Here is a 17,780-nt window from a genome sequence, read left to right on the forward strand (position 1 = left end):
TTATGGTGTTGGTGAAAAATATTGAATATATCATGGACTGCCAGAAGAAAGAACAAAGCTCTCTTGGAAAAAGTACAGCCAGAATGCTCCTTAGAAGCAAGGATGGTGAGACTTCATCTCATGTACTTTGGACATATTATGAGGAGGGACCAGTCTCTGGAGGAGGAAATCATGCTTGGTAAAAAAAAAAAAAAAAAAGGAAGACCCTGGATGAGATGGATTGACACAGCGACTGAATAATGGGCTCAAACTAGCAACGATTGTGAGGATGGCATAAGACTGGGCACTGAATCGTTCTGTTGTATGAAGGGTCACTATGAGTCAGAACTGACTTGACAGCACCTAATGACAAAAACATAGATGAGAAAATTGAGGCTTAGAGAGGGTAGGCAACTTGTCAAAGCCACACAGATGCCAAGTGGCTAAGGAGGATTCAAACATAGGTCTGTTTCACGTCAGAGCCCAAGCTATTAGTCTCCATCCTATCATGGCTCCTCTTTTGGAATCTGGGCCTTAATTCCTATGAATCCTTTATGAGAATAAAACAAACAAACAAACAAACAAAAAACTAAACAGCCAAAAGATCTTTTAAAGAAAGATTTTTAAAATGCACAAAGTCAATAATAAAATCTTGTAGAAGTTAATTAAGTGGCTGTTCAAAATACTGTATGCCATTCTATGGCTTTGATAAGAAAGGAAATGATTAGTTACAGCTCAGATTTTCTACCTTCTCTTTCTTCTTTCTTTCCACATATATTCCTCAAATGTTAGCAAATTCCTTGGATGCAATGCACTATACTAGGCACTGAAGTCTTAAAAATTAATAATTTGAAGTCCCTGGTCTCAAAGAGCTTATGCTCTAGTTAACAAGACAAGCTAGGTAGATTTGAATGCATTGTTAATTAGAGATAAGCATGGAGCAGTTAATGAGCTTCGGGGAGAGACATCTAACACAGAGACTAGGGGTGTGGAAGGAGTATGGAAGGCTTCCTGGAGGTGATGGTTCTTAAACTGTGTCTTGTAGCATTGGTAGATGCTAACCAGGTGGAAGAGGGGTGGAAGAAAGTCTTCAGGACAAGAAGAGCAGCATGTTCAAAGGCATGGACGTGTGGTCTCTTTTGGGGTATTGCAACTAGTTTGGAATAGGCTGGCACATAGGACTCATGTGGGTGGCTGGGACGGGATGAGGCTGGAGAGGTGGGTGGGCAGGCCAGACCAGGGAGAGCCTTGGTGACAAGGCCAGGGGTTCTCAACGAAAGGCTGCGTAGTCCAGAGTGATGGGATCAGCAGTGTGAAGGGGCGAGCTTATGGCTGGCATGCTAGGAATGACATATAGCCTAGCTGAGTGGATGACACACATTAGAGGGAGAAACAGGTGATGAGCCACGGCTGAGGGCAATGGATGACTTAAACAGAACAGTGACATGGTCAGATCTGTGCTTTGGAAGCCCTTTCTGGCAGTAGTCTGGAACATGATCTGGGTGTGCAAAGGGGAGGCTGGGAAGAGGCAAAAGCTGGGACTCGGGGGTGAAGGTTAGGAAGCTGTTCAATAGCCAAGGTAAGGGGTGATGGGGCCTGACCAAGGAAGAGGCAGAGGATGATGAGGAGGAGGCAGGCTGAAGAGATATTTCAGGATTTAGAGTTAATATCCCTTAATGGTCAACTGCTGTGAGGCTGAAGGAGAGAAGGGGGTCTGGTATGACTGTCAGGTCTCTGGATTGAACCCCTGGGTGGAAAGTGGTACTATTACGAATGCTTTTTTTTTTTTTAATATAAAGCAATGTAACTCTGAAGGCGTTGAATGGTCTTTATGGCAACGGGCTTTTACTGGTGTTGTATCAGATCTCCATCTAGCAGCTTTTAAAATTCCATAACGAACAAATCTGTTAACATTTATAAGCTTATAAAAAGGCTTAGTATTAAAATAAAATTCACTGCTGTTGAGTACATTCAGATTCACAGCAACCCTACAGAGCAGAGTAGAGCTGCCCCACAGGGTTTGCAAGGCTGTAAATGTGTACAGAAGCCGACTGCCACATCTTTCTCTTGTGGATCGGCTGGTGGGTCCAAACCTCCGATCTTCCAGTTAGCAGCTGAGAGCTTTTCTACTGCGCCACCAGGGCTCCTAGTACTAGGATAGGATGGAGTGAACACACAGGTGAGCACCCACCCTCTGTTCAAGCTAGAGATCTGAGAGCTGTCTTAAGGCAAAGAGGTTTTTGAGCCCAAACATCTGCATTTGGATTTTCCTTCCTTCCATCTAGCCCAGTGCTTTTCAAACTAGAGCGTGCACAAAAACAACTGGCAAAGTCATTCACATAAAACCACATATTATGTACTTAACAGGTGCTTTGAGGGACTTTAAGGACAATTATGACTACTCGTGATTTTCACGTTATGCACTAATTTTAGAGCCCAAGTTCCACCCAAGATAAGACATCCCTGTAATTGTCCCAGTCCTTGCATGGTGGCATGGAGTGTTAATTAAACAATTACTTACACTCTCTCTACTTTTAAGAAGAAGTGCAAGGCTAGGAGGCTTATCATGCTAAGCCATTTATAACAATGGACATTTAAACACAACAACAAACTAAAATCCAATTTAAGGGATCAGAGAAGTGAACACAGCCAGAGTCAGACTTACCAGGAAGCTAACGAAGCTTAACTTGTAGGATCCTCCTGACACAGGCCCCTTCTGAGGCCCTGTACTTCATTTGCATTTAGAATTTTGTATAATTTTTTCTTTCTTAAAGAAGACCCCTGTCCTTCCAAATTGAATGAATTTTAAGCCCCAAGGATTCTGGATCTGCCCCTATGTGTAGTAACGCAGACCCAAAAAAAAGTAGTCACTACTAAATAGCAGTTGAGGCTGACGTGGCTCTGACTACTGCGACCCTATGTGTGTCCAAGCGGAACTGAGCTCTCCATAGGATTTTCAGTGGCTGGCTTCTTGGATGTAGGTCACCAGGCCTGTCTTCTGAGTCCACCAACTTTTCAGTTAACAGCTAATCATGTTAACTTTCTGCACCGCCCAGGGAATACACAGTCACTGCTATTGAGCCCTGAATTTAGCCTTGTACTTCTAGGCACTGAGGGCAAAATGGGAACTGTGACAATTCTCTATATGCAATGCATGGCGAGGAGGTAAAACAGAAGGTCTGAAATACCAAACAGTGCTTACTGCTGACCTGATTTACAGAGCCTGAGCTGACAACTGGAGAAAATTAGGCATCAATTTTAGGAAATAATACTATGTCACTGCCTTGTTAGTTAATATTTAATTTACTTGCAGTTCACCAGTAATTCAGTAAACAAACATTTATCAAGTGCCTACTTTGTGACCAGCTCTGAAGTAGATCCTCAGGGAAATATAAAAGCTGAAGCTCAGATTCTGTTTTATTCTTTACTCAAAACTTCTGAGAAGGGACAGATCAGTGCGTACTGAAAACATATTACTGAAACAACAGGGAAGCACTTCAAGAGGTTGGGTTAAATTATGGACATATTCTAGTAACAATCTGAGGAAGTGAAAAGAGCATTGGGTTAGAAATCAAGATACAGGCATGTTTGGTCTCCTTTCCTTCCACAAATGTTCACTGAGAGCCTATTCTTTTTGCAACAGCAGCTTTATTGAGTTATCATTCACATACCATATAATTGGAGGAAGACTTATTAACAGCCTACATTATGCACATGACACAACCTTCCTTGCTGAAAGTGAAGAGGAGTTGAAGCACTTGCTGATGAAGATTAAACTACAGCCTTCAGTATGGATTACACCTCAACATAAAGAAAACAAAAATCCTCACAACTGGACCAATAAGCAACATCATGATAAACGGAGAAAAGATTGAAGTTGTCAAAGATTTCATTTTACTTGGATCCACAGTCAATGCCCGTGGGAGAGGTGGCCAAGAAATCAAGCAACATATTGCATTGGGTAAATCTGCTGCAAAAGACCTCTTTAAAGTGTTCGAAAGCAAAGATATCACTTCAAGGACTAAGGTGCTCCTGATCCACCAAAAACCCAAACCCACTGTCATCGAGTCAATTCTGACTCATAGCAAACACATAGGGTTTCCAAGGCTGTAAATCTCTACAGAAGCGACTCCTGTGGAGCCATTGGTGATTTTCAATGGCCTACCTTTTGGTTAAGAGTTGATTGCTTTAACCACTGAGCCACCAGAGCTCACCCAAGTCATGGTATTTTTAATCACTTCATATGCATGGGAAAGCTGGATAATGAATAAGGAAGACTGAAGAAGAATTGATGCATTTGAAGTACGGTGTTGGTGAAAATATTGAATATACCATGGACTGCCAGAAGAATGAGCAAATCTGCCTTGGAAGAAGTACAGCCAGAATGGTCCTTAGAAGCAAAGATGGTGAGACTTTTTGTCTTACATATTTTCGACATGTTATCAGGAGGGACCAGCACCAGGAAAAGGACATCATGCTTGGTAAAGTAGACAGCCAGTGAAAAAGAGGAATACCTTGGATGAGATGGGCTGACACAGTAGCTGCCACAATGGGCTCAAACAGAGCAACAATTGTGAGGATGGTGCAGGACTGGGCAGTATTTTGTTCTGTTGTATATAGTGTCACTATGAGTTGGAACCAACATGATAACACCTAACAACAACAATTCTTTCTTTCTTTTCTTTTCTTTTTTAAGTAGGAGCCTTATTGAGATGTTGTTGTTGACCAAAGACCAGAAGAGGTGTGGAATGACATCAAGGACATCATACATGAAGAAAACAAGAGGTCATTAAAAAGACAGGAAAGAAAGACCAAAATGGATGTCAGAAGAGACTCTGAAACTTGCTCTTGAATGTTGAGTAAAGCAATTGGAAGAAATGATGAAGTAAAAAAGGTGAACAGAAGATTTCAAAGGGCAGCTTGAGAAAAGTAAGGTATTATAATGACTTGCAAAGACCTGATATTGAGATGTCATTTACATATCATATAATTCACCTATTTAAAGTATACAATTCACTGGACTCCAAGGAGTGTCAGGATGGCTCGCTGGTGCAGAAGGTGGCAGGACTGCAGCAAGGACTTCTGGGACTACCTTATGAGTAGGCACTTCTGGGGACCAATAGCCAACCTGGGTCTTCCTATTGCTGCCATCAATGACATGAAAAAGTCTTCAGAGATTATCAGTGGTCGGATGACATTTGCTGTCTGCTGTTATTCTCCGACATTCATGAGATTTGCCTACAAGGTCCAGCCTTGGAACTGGCTTCTGTTTGTGTGCCATGCAACCAATGAGGTGGCCCAGCTCAGCCATGGAAGTTGGCTCATTAGACACAAGAATAGTAAAAAGGCATCATCTAGCAATGAAAAGTGAGGGCTTGCTCTTTGGAGGGACAGTGTTGCTGTCACCGCTGCCAAGTCACAGATTCTACGTCATAAATAGTCTCACTGAGGAAAAATAGGCTGTGTGCTATGTCTACCAACTGGGCTGTTTTTCTAGAAAAAGTTGGTACCTAAACCAACTCTCTGCTGCCCTACAAGTACAGACTATTTCACTTCTTGTCATAAAGAGTAGCTCAGAATATCCAAGTAATTTAGTAATTCCCAATGATGGTTTTAACTGCAGTAATATGTGTATTATCTATTAGAATTTACTTAATGAAAAACTAACAAGAACAGAATTTGTCACTACTAGCACGTAGAATTAAAAAAAAAATTTATTGTGCTTTAAGTGAAAGTTTACAAATCAGGTCAGTCTCTCATACAAAGCACTTAGAATTTTTGACTTTTTCTTTAATGATTTTGAGGCAACCAATAGCTCACCACATACCTAAAATCTTATTTCCAGTGTTTGAAAAAGCTATCTCTGTATTTCCATGCAGTGTGTACACTGAAATGCTATAACTTAATGGCAATAAATGATTAAAATATTTGCTTTAAAAAAAGTATACAATTCAATGGGTTTTTAATATATTCACAGAATTGTGCAACCATCACCATTGTCAATTTTAGAACATTTTCATCAGCCCCCATTCCACCAAACACACACACACACACACACACACACACATAATCCCAGAGCCCATTAGCAGTCATTCCTCACACTACCTCCCCAAATGACACCGTTTGTTGTTGTTGGGCGTCGAGTCAATTCTGACTCATAGCAAGCCCATGTGACAGAGTAGAACTGCACCATAGGATTTTTTTGGCTGTAATCTTTATGGAAGCAGATTGCCAGGTCTTTCTCCCACAGACACTTTGGATGGGTTTGAACCTCGCACCTTTTGGTTGGCAGCCAAGTGCTTCACCATTGCACCACCAGGGCTCCTTCACCACCACACTAGGCAACCGCTAATCTACTTTCTGTTTCTATAGACTTGTCTATTTTGAGCATTTCCGGGCGCCTATTTTTTATTCTGTATCCAGGCGCTCTAGTGGTGTGGTGGCTAAGTGCTCAGCTGCTAACCTAAAGGTTGGCTGTTGGAGCTCATCAGTTGCTCCACAGGAGAAAGATGTGGCAGTCTGCTTCTGCAAAGATTTATAGCCTTGAAAATGCTATGGGGCAGTTCTACTCTGTCCAAAGGGTTGCTATGAATTGGAATTGACTTGATGGCAATGGAGATTCCTTATCCTAATGACAGGAGCAGGGGTTATGGATACCATTATCTTTTCTGCCCCCAAGAAGCTCTGTTATTAGTTTGGAGGACATATTACTTACTCTCCTTGGCCTTCAATATTTTTCTCGTAGACATAAAAGGGATGAAATTGAAGTTCTCTTCTACTTTAAAACTCAGGTTCTCTTCTACTTTAACATTCAGCCTTAGAGAAAGGCATGAGGCAAACGGTAACTATTTGGGGGAAATGAGGATTTTCAGATGCTGTTGTTTGGGGTGTAGATTATACAGTCTTCCCAGAGGCCCACTGGTAATATAATGCACTAAAAATGTGCACACACTTTCATCTAGAAATTCCACTTTTACGATTATCCTTAGGGATTCATCAGGGATGGTTGCAAAGATTTATGTATAAAGATGATCGCGACAATGTTGCTCACAATATTGAAAATGTCAACATTGGTTTCGGACAAGGGAGGGTGTGACCCCTAAATCCCACACAGGCCCCTGGTTAAGAGCTGTTTTTCTAGATGACAGACACACTGTAATGCCACCTATGCTCACAGTGACCGTTCTGCAGCCTCTGCATGACATTGATTTTGACCGGATTCACTGTCCATTAAAACCTGCAAATTATTTTTATTCCCAAGACTGTTCTCTGATCTTGCAATTGTGCTGTGGTTTTCAGGCCCAAGTGCAGACCCTGACATTTTACCCTCAACCATAAAACATTATGATCATGGGACTTGATTTGACCTGCACGATGAAGAAATCCACGGTATTGAAGTGTTTTTGATTGTGGGATTATGTTGTATTATGTTTAATGATTCTGGCTTTTGTCCTTTGACTCCAGGCTTTTTCCACTCATTTTTGTCCTCACTATTAATATCCTACACTCTTTCAACTCACAAATAACTTTCCTTTTGCCAGAGAAACCTGACACTTTTATCCCGAGGTATCTTCAGACCTATATATGATCAAACAGACATGACTTCATTAAGAAGTCTACAAACTGGATTGATCAGAGAGAGTCATTTTTTTTCTGAACCTTGTCTGACATCTAGTAGAAGTGTACTTTAGAACTTAAAAACATGTTATTATGTTTCTATAATTTTAAAGAGAGCAGAGTATATGCTTCCAAAAAAGTCATTATTTCTAGCTATTTAGTCATTTCATGTGGTGAGGCTGCTAAATCAAATGATAATATGTACAGCAAGCACCATGAATTTCCACCCCACTTGTTCACCACTGAAGACATTTCAATATCTCAGCAACCTCGGCTGACAAGGATTATCGCATACACGTTTCACAAAGACAGTCCACTTGAGTATTTTCAAGTATTTTCTGACCTATCTTCCTTTCTTTGTCATTCATTAAAGGCAGCAGAGTTACTAACTCTAGGTTTATCTTTAGATTTAGAGTTTCCCCTAAAACAATAAATAAATTAGCAACGTAAATAAAATATTTCTCAATCTGGAATAATCACTCAAGCCAGTGCTTTACATTAAATAATATTTAGAATAATGCCTTCACTTTCAGTTTGATGGCAACTAATTTATTCTGTAGTAAATTTAATTACTTTGTAATTAGCTTACCAGAAGCTGGAAAGAAGCAAATAAATATCTTTGTGATTGGTTACTTCCAATGAAATAGATGAGTGAACAAACACACACATTGATTTATCTGTATGTGAAATAGTAAATGCTAAAATACCAGCCAAGGCAGCCCCCTCTCCTCCCACCCCTTTGTGTGTGTGTGGAGTTGTTAGCTAGCCCTAGATTATCTTCAATTCTTTCCCATTACTTTTCAGGCTTCTCCCACTTGAGGGTCTGCTGCATTTGTCTCTCTCTTCAAATCTATCCTTCATGGCAGTTTATTAAGCATATTTGCCTCACCAGTGAGGGGTAGTAGGTAGGAAGACAAAAAATTGGAGGGGAAGGAGAAGTTCCTTCTTAACCGAAGGGAATTCAACCATTTGCCTGTACTGGGCACAGGATGAGGGGCCTCAGGCTTGTTTTCCATAGGCGATCCAAATGGTATGAAGAAGTTTCTGAAGAAAGATGTTCCTTGGGCAAGCTGTGCAGCAACCCAGCTTCATTAGGGGATCAACAGGGGTCCTTTGGTAAACCTCCACCCTTTAAAGGCACTGCTAAGGGTCTTACACTGAACAGTCACCGAGGAGCTACTCAGGGAGGTAGGAAACTTGGAAAGCCGTGAATAGCCATTGCTGCCCAAAGGCTTTGTTGGAATCCTCTGCAAGGATCCCAGGACAGGCATGGCCTCACTGTGCTTTGGGCCTCCCTGGATATTGGAGAGTAGGATAGATACGAATGGTCATTTAATACCTCCTCACTAAACCCATTGCCGTCAAGTCAATTCTGACTCATAGCGACCCTATAGGACAGAGTAGAGCTGCCACATATGGTTTCTAAGGACAGCCTGATGGATTCAAACTGCTGACCTTTTGGTTAGTGGCCATAGCTCTTAACCACTATGCCACCATGGTTTCCACCTCCTCACTAGGAAGAGAGAATAGCACTTTCTCATTAAGACTCTGATGAGGTTAGAAACCCAGGGGGGGACCCAGCTCAGGACAGATACCTCGAATTATAACCCAGCCTGCAGATTCCCACTTAAGGGCATTGCTTGAGAAGAGGTGAGATTCTGGACAGGTGTTTACACCCCCCATCTCCCTACCTCCAATTACCTCCTTCTCATACAGACACTTACTAATCCTTTGCTTCTTAGTACCTTCCTTCTCTAGGGTTCAAGGTAACACCTGGTTTATGAAAAAACTTGTACTCTGAGAGCAGAGTATTGGTATTAGCTGACTAGTTTCCCCAGCCAGCACTTCCTCGGGGCTTCCAGGTAATACCTGTGCTTCTGGGGACAGTACCCCCGCTCTACCTGCCTGAGGAAGACCAGGTAGGGGAAAAGCAGAGATATGGCAAGCTGGACAATGAAGGGGATTTTCCTCCCCAAGCATCCCATATAGGGATTTTTTACAGACAAGGCACACCAAGTGTGAGTTGCAAAGGTCACTTAAAGTGAAACTAGCCATTGCCGTTGAGTCAGTCCTGACTCATGGTGATCCCACGTGTGTCAGAGTAGAACTATACTCCATAGGATTTTCAATTGCTGATTTTTTGGAAGTAGGTCACCAGGACTTTATTCCGGGGTGCCACCAGGTGGATTCAAACTGCCAACCTTTCAGTTAGTAGCCAAGAGCATTCTGTGCCATGCAAGAACCTGTAAAATGAAACTATCATTCCTTCATCTTTGGGGCAAGTGAGGTTCACCATCCTCTAAATCCCTGAAGCTGTATGGCAATGGGGGTGAGACCAGGACCTTCAAAAGAGGCTCAATCTTTCCAGAACTATCCTGATCATCTCCCAGGCCATATTGCCAACACTTCTGGCTCTGATCTTAGAATCTCAGAATCACCCTGGTCTTATCCGCTTCCTGACCTCATCTATTCCCGACACTGCTTTTCCTCCATGTCTGTGGCCTTGGCATCATTGAAATGTTTCTTCCAGTGTCTGACTTCAATGGGTCTAATTTTTGGCTTCACTATTTACTTCTTGGAGCAAACACTCCAGACACTAGCTCAGCTGTCGCACAAGTTTAGATTTTCTTTTTCATGTTGTCATTTCTCTATCTTTGTGCAGTGTCTGCATGCATTCTGCTCTGATTCCTTCAAATGTACACAGTGAGTTGGTGGGAAATACCAGTTTGGAGGTCTGCGTTCCACCATGGAAATTCCTCTTGGCTGGTCCACTTGAATGCTCTTCTCTCACCAGCATCTCTATTTGCTTCTTTACCTCAGCTATGAATTTTCATTTTACTCCTTGGCTTAGTCTATTGGCCTTGACCTTGATATTGGGTCTCCTGGGTACAACTTCCAGTCCTACCTGCTCTCCAGACACAGCATCCTCTGATGAGAGGTACCTGACTCCCAAGCTCTGTCTTTGTCCTTGGGACACATGGCCTGGCTGGGTCTGTTGGTTTACCTGACTTTAGACAGGGGCGTGTGTGTGTGTGTGTGTGTGTGTGTGTGTGTGGCTTGGAGGGGGGTGTGCAGTAAGGGAGGATATTTGGACAGCAGTCTAACAAAGGACCTTCATTGTCACCCTGTCTGCTCAAATCCACATTCTGAGCCCCATAAGACACAGATCCATCACCAGGAATATAACAGAGCAGCCTTGGGGATTCTTTGCTTTTTGCTTCCCTTTCTATTATTCAGGGACAGGCAAACATACCTTTACTTTTGTGTACAATGAAGCTCTTCAAATGTTGGATCTGCAACTAACTTTTTATTCATTTATTCAACAAATATTTATGAACCATCTATATGTGCAAGGCACTGGGGATATAACAGTGTACAAGAGAGACCGTGCCCTCGCAGGGCCCCAGGTAGGGGAAAGTTCCACTTTCAGTAAACTAAACATAGCTTGTTATGGATTGAATTATGTCCCCCAAAATATGTGTTGTAAATCCAAACCTCTATGCCTGTGGTTATAATCTCATTTGGGAATTGGTTGTCTTTGTTAGGTTAATAAGGCAGGATTCGTGTAGGGTGTGTTTTGAGTTAATCTCTTACAATACATAAAGGAGCAAATTAAGCAAGCAGAGATGGGGGAAGATACGCGCCAAGTCACATGGAGAGCTCCAAGGAATCAGGGAACAGAAGCTGAAAAGGCAAGGACCTTCTCCCAGAGCTGACACAGAGAGAAAGCCTTACCCTAGAACCAGTGCCCTGAATTCTGACTTCTAACCTCCAGTTGTTATTGTTAAGTGCCTTTGAGTTGGTTCCGAATCATAATCACCCTATGTACTACAGAACAAACTATTGCCCAGTTCTGCACCATTGTCACAATGGTTGGCTATGCTTGAGCTCATTGTTGTAACCACTGTACCAATCCACCTCGCTGAGGGTCTTCCTCTGTTATGGATTGAATTGTGTTCCCCCAAAAATGTGTGTCAACTTGGCTAGTCCCTGATTCCCAGTCTTGTGTGACTGTCCACCATTTTGTCACCTGATGTGATTTTCCTATGTGTTGTAAATCCTACCTCTATGATGTTAATTAGGTGGGGTTATTGGCAGTTATGTTAATGAGGCAGGACTCAATCTACAAGATTAGGCTGTCTGTTAAATCGATCTCTTTTGAGATATAAAAGAGAGAAGTGAGCAGAGAGACAGGGGACCTTATACCACCAAGAAAGCAGCGCAGGGAGCACAGTACGTCCTTTGGACCCGGGGTTCTTGTGCTGAGGAGCTCCTAGGACAGGGGAATATTGATAACAAGGACCTCCTCCCAAAACTGACTGAGAGAGAGAAAGCCTTCCCCTGGAGCTAACACACTGAATTTGAACTTTTAGCCTTCTAGACTGTGAGAGAATAAATTTCCCTTTGTTGAAGTCATCTACTTGTGGTATTTCTATTATAGCAGCACTAGATGATGAAGACATCCTCTTTTTCGCTGACCCTCTTCTTTACCAAGCATGATGTCCTTCTCTAGAGACAGGTCGCTCCCGACAACATGTCCAAAGTAAGTGAGATGAAGTCTCACCATTCTCCCTTCTAAGGAGCTTTCTGGCTGTACTTCTTCCAAGACAGGTTTGTTCTTTCTTCTGGCAGTCCACGGTATATTCAATTTTCTTCACCAACACCATAATTCAAAGGCATCAATTCTTCTCCAGACTTCCTTATTCATTGTCCAGCTTTCACATGCATATGAGGCAACTGAAAATACCATGTCTTGGGTCAGGCGCATCTTAGTCCTCAAATTGAAATCCTTGCTTTTTAATACTTAAAAGAGGTCTTTTGCAGCAGATTTGTCCAGTGCAACACATCATTTGATTTACTGACTGCTGTTTCAATGGGTATTGATTGTGGATCCATGTAAAATGAAATCCTTGATAACTTCAATCTCTTCTCCGTTTATCATGATGTTGCTTATTGGTCCATTTGTGAGAATTTTTGTTTTCATTATGTTGAGGTGTAATCCATACTGAAAGCTGTAGTCTTTGATCTTCATCAGTAAGTGCCTCAAGTCTTCTTCACTTTCAGCAAGCAAGGTTGTGTCTCTGCACATTGCAACTTGTTAGTGAGTCTTCCTTCAATCCTGATGCCATGCTCTTCACAAAGTTCAGCTTCTCAGATTATTTGCTCAGCATACAGATTGAATAAATATGGTAAAAGGATACAGCCCTGATGCACACTTTTCCTGATTTTAAACCATAAAGTCCCCTTGTTCTGACAGATGACTAGTAGTCTAGCCTCCTAGACTGTGAGAAAATAAATTTCTGTTTGTTAAAGCCATCCAGTTGTGGTATTTCTGTTACAGCAGCACTAGGTAACTAAGACATATCTATCTCTATCTATATCTCTCCCTAATGACATTTTGTCTTTTATCACAATTTGCTGCCTACATCTTCAACATTTCACACACATTCTTTAATTTTGCTTTTTTTCTTTCAGAGTTGATCTGTGGCTAATGTGTTTCTGTATACCTCATAATTTCCTTTATTTCCTCAAGTATGAGTTTACAAGACTTACGATTTTTTTTCTTTTGTTCTTTTGGTTTAGCCAATAAGGATAAAATACAATAGAATCCTCAAATAATTATACAAACACTGCTGTACAAACTGTCTGGCTGTCTGGCATTTGGTGTTTGAAAGGCCCTTTAAAGGGGTCAGTGTCTAATAGATGAAAGTGAAGGTTATACGAAAGTTGAATACATGGAAATACGGGGCATCTTGGATCTTGAGTGCTTCTTGTCTGACCATTACAGCTTTTGCAATCAGCATAATTTTGACAGAAAGTATGTTTCCAGCTGTTTTGAGTCACAGATGTATTCTTTGCTACGTTGTTCTAAAAATATGTACAGGCTGTTTTCTTAAGATTTAAATCAGAATTCTTTTGATAGATTTTTGCTTTGATTTGGAATCCTTTGGCTCAGGATGGTTTGCAAGAGTGAATTAAATGCTAGCTTACTCTGGAAGAAAATTTCTGGAGCCAGAAAGTCACACAGCTCTTGCTGTTTCTTCCCTTCCATTTATTACTTCACGGTGTGTGCCCAGTCCCCAAAGTTCATGAACAAAATGTGTCCCACTGTTTTAAGTGAGTGGGGAGGGAGGAAAGAAGTTACTCTACATTCAAGGAGTCCTACTTGAGGGGAGGTAGGAGTGGGAGAGTCTGTGGGAGAGGCAGAAAGCTCAGGTTATAAATTAAGGAGGACCTTTAAGCTGTCCTTTGTTTGTAAAAAAAAAAAATCTATGAGCTCTTCCCAGACAGAGATTAGCTTTTATTTGCCTGAGTTCTGTCCTTTTAGGGGCCAGTTGGTTGGTGCAGGAGTTGGATTCCCAGCCCAAGGCTACCATGAGCCATCTGGAAGTGGGAGGGGAAAAATCATCTATAAAAGAAAGCCAAGACCCAGAAGGAGTACCGGGGTGGTGCAAATGGTTAACACACTCAGCTGCTAACCGAAAGGCTGGAGGCTTAAGTCCACCCAGAGGCATCTTGGAAGAAAGGCCTGACAATCTACTTCTGGACAATTAATCACTGAAAATCTGTGGAGCACAGTTCTGCTCTGACATACATGGGGCTGTCATGAGTTGGAATTAACTAGGTGGCAACTGGGGTTTTAAGCCCGGAAGCCTGTGAGAGCACATAGAAGACAGATTTATGGGAGTTGGGCTATAATAGTGGATAGAAGAAAAGCTTTGGAGTTAACGGACCAGAATTCAAATCTGAGCTCTGCTACTCGGACTCTGATCTTGGACAAGGATGTTACTTATCTTCTCTGAGCCTCAGTTTTTCCCATCTGTCAAATGGGGATGATGTTAGTACCTACCTCATATGGGGGCTATAAGGATTAAATGGAACAAGGCATGTTCAGTGTCTAGTACATTGCTGGATGCCTAGCAGCCGTTCAATAAGTCAGAGTTAACATCAACATAAAGCTCTTTGGGCTTTATTATAAAACAAGTACGAATGGCCAATAAACATACACAAAGGTGAGATATTCAACTTTATTAAAAGTCAGGGGAATATGAATTAAAACAATAATAGCTTTGTCTACAAGATTGGCCAAATATAAAAAGAGAGAAATCTCCAGTTCTGGGTAGAGAAAAAGAAAATGAGCACTCTCATACATGTTTGGTTGCAGTGTGAATGGTTATCACTTACTTGAGAAGCAATTTGGTAATATCTTTTTTTTTTTTTTTGATTGCCAATGAGCCCTGGTGGCTGCAGTGTTTAAGAGCTTGTGTGTTAACCAAGAGGTCGGAGGTTTGAAACTACCAGCCGCTCCTTGGAAACCCTATGGGGCAGTTCTACTCTGTCCTATGCAGTTGCTATGAGTTGGAATTGACCCGATGGCAATGGGTTTGGTTTCATTTTGGTTTATTATTGTTAAAAAGACACTGTTATGAGTTGAATTGTGACCTTCAAAAATATGTGTTGTAAGTCCTAACCTCCATACCTGTGGTTATAATCCCATGGGAATGGGTTTTCCCTGTTATGTTAATGAGGCAGTATTAGTGTAGGATGTGTTTGAAGTCCAGCTCTTTTGAGATACAAAAGAGCAGATTAAGGAAGTAGCAAGCAAGCAGAGATGGGGTAAGATAGATACCAGGCCACAACAAATCTCCAAGGAAACAAAGAGAAGTTGAGAAGAGGCAAGGACCTTCCTCAGGAGCCCACAGAGAAAGAAAGCCTTCCTCTAGAGCCAGTGCCCTGAATTTGGACTTCTAGCCTCCTAAACTCTGAGAATATTAATTTGTTTGTTAAAGCCACCCACTTGTGATATTTCTATTATAGCAGTTTTTTTAGATAACTAAGACAGACACTTAAACTTTGACTCAATAATCCCACTTCTGGGAATTCAGAATAAACAATATTCTAAATAAATAATGCAAATATGTAAATAAATATATATACATACACTTATGAATATATTTATGCATGTTCACTCTGTAATTGTTTATAATACCAAAAAAAAAAAAAATACCAATAGCCCCAAAATTCAGAAAAACTAAGCGTAGTTTAGTAAGGGAATATTTGAATAAATTATGGACCTTCCTTTTAATGGAACAATAACCAACCATTAAAAACAATGAGGTAAAGCTATACTTGGAAAACCAAAACATAAAACCAGTTATCCTCGAGTTGATTTTCTGATTCATGGCAACTCCATATATATCAGAATAGAACTGTGCTCCATAGAGTTTTCACTGGCTGATTCCTCAGAAGTAGATGACCGCACCTTCTTCCAAGGTGCCTCTGGGTGGGCATGAGCCTCTTTAGAAGCTGAGCACTCTAACCTTGCACTATCCAGGGATTCCCTATATTTGGAAAGGTGCCATAATATATTAGGTAAAATAAGAAAGTTATGGGGACTAAGAAGTATAACAAAAATTTTGTTTCTGTAAAAAAAAATCTCTACCCAAGAGACAGAAAAGGCCACGTAAACCAGAGACTACAAGAGCCTGAGACCAGAAGAACTAGATGGTGCCTGGCTACAACTGATGACTGCCCTGACAGGGAACACAACACAGAACCTCTGAGGGAGCAGGAGAGTGGTGGGATGCAGACCCCAAATTCTCGGAAAAAGACCAGACTTAGTGGTGTGACTGAGACTAGAAGGATCCCGGAGGTCATGGTCCCCAGACCTTCTGTTAGCCCAAGACAGGAACTGTTCTCAAAGTCAACTCTTCAGACAGGGATTGGACTAGACTATGGGATAGAAAATGATACTGGTGATGAGTGAGCTTCTTGGATCAAGTAGACACATGAGACTATGTGGGCAGCTCCTGTCTGGAGGGGAGATGAGAAGGCAGAGGGGGTCAGAAGCTGATGGAATGGACATGAAAAAAGAGAGTGGAGAGGAGTGTGCTGTCTCATTAGGGGGAGAGGAACTAGGAGTACATAGCAAGATGTATACAGATTTTTGTATGAGAGACTGACTTGATTTGTAAACTTTCACTTAAAGCACCGTAAAAATTAAAAAAAAAATCTCTATATACACAGAAAGATAGCTTCTATGTAAATTTAAAAAAAAGTTGGGAAAGACACACAACAGTCTTAAGGGAAGTTACCACCTTTAGGGTTTAGAAGGTGGGATGGGAATGGAGAGATAATTTTTTCTTTATTTATGAAGTGATAGAATTGTAAGTGTTTTCTCTTTTTGGTTTTTTAGCATTATCTAAACAATACTTAAGAAAGAAAAGAGGAAAGGAAAAGAAGAAAAATGGACCTGGACAGATCACCTTTGTATTCCTAGTGCTAAAGGTGGGACACAGACAAACTGATAGACGTCTGGGGGTCTGAATAATATTGAGTTGAAATATTGATTGATTATTGTTCAACCAGTGAAACAATATTTAGAAACCTTATTGCCCTATTTGCTTTTTAAACATGGGTATGACACGTGCAGTGATTACGAGCAGTGTGAGGGATGGGCACTGGGCCTGCACAGCTTGTTCTGTGTTCTGGTAACGAGGTTCACAGCGAGCTTCACACATGTGACCTGAGCCACTCCAGATCCAGATGTTAGGGCTGAAAGGAAAACCCCAGTTGTGAAATTGTCCTTAGAGTTGAAAATGCTGAAGTGCTTGCCAAAGCTAAGAAATTGCAAAATGCACATAATTATGTAAACTTAAGAGAAACCAAATACTCTTCTTCCTAGGAACTTACAGTTTACAAAATAAAGGTAGCACCAAATGACTTTACTGAACTTTTTTACTAGCTAGATGCTTGTGTTTCTAACTTTATGGATGCCAGCTTTGGGATGAGGTGGTTTAATAAAAATTCAGTCCTCTCTCGAGCAATTTCAAAACCATTCAAGGCTCCAAAACTCAGAATCTAAGCATAAATGGGCTTCTAAATAAACTTTATCACCGAAGTCAATCTTTTGTCAGCTTTGAATAAATTTATCTGGATCATCAAATTTTGGACATGTAAACAAACAAACAAACAGAAAAACTTTTTCTAACTTAGAAGGAGACAACAAACTGTGTTACAAATAACCAAAAAAAGAAATTGAGGGTGGGAAGACAATAAGAATGTGAGGTGAGTGGCAGAGTTGAGGAACATGTTTTTACAAGGCAGCCTTGGGAGACATATAGAGAGCTGAGACAAAGGACACCTGGTCTTGGAGAGAACCTCTGTGTCTGCAGGGATGACCG

The 17,780-nt window shown here is 41.3% G+C and overlaps 2 protein-coding genes across 2 annotated transcripts in view; one reads left to right on the forward strand and one right to left on the reverse strand.

The window, feature by feature from the left end:
* Nucleotides 1–17,780, reverse strand: part of SPON1 (spondin 1) — a 353,955-nt gene that overhangs the window by 67,564 nt on the left and 268,611 nt on the right. The gene's annotated exons all lie outside the window — the stretch shown is intronic.
* On the forward strand, nucleotides 4,418–5,396 carry LOC111751228 (mitochondrial pyruvate carrier 1-like). Its single transcript, XM_064289176.1, has one exon. The coding sequence runs from the start codon at nucleotides 5,018–5,020 to the stop codon at nucleotides 5,348–5,350; it is 333 nt and encodes a 110-aa protein (XP_064145246.1). The 5' UTR covers nucleotides 4,418–5,017; the 3' UTR covers nucleotides 5,351–5,396.

Source organism: Loxodonta africana, chromosome 7 (assembly GCF_030014295.1).
Source record: "Loxodonta africana isolate mLoxAfr1 chromosome 7, mLoxAfr1.hap2, whole genome shotgun sequence".
In the NCBI taxonomy this organism is placed as follows: domain Eukaryota; kingdom Metazoa; phylum Chordata; class Mammalia; order Proboscidea; family Elephantidae; genus Loxodonta; species Loxodonta africana.

Coding starts and splice junctions, on each gene's coding strand:
- LOC111751228 (XM_064289176.1), top strand. CDS start 5,018: ATGGCTCGCTGGTGCAGAAGGTGGCAGGACTGCAGCAAGGACTTCTGG.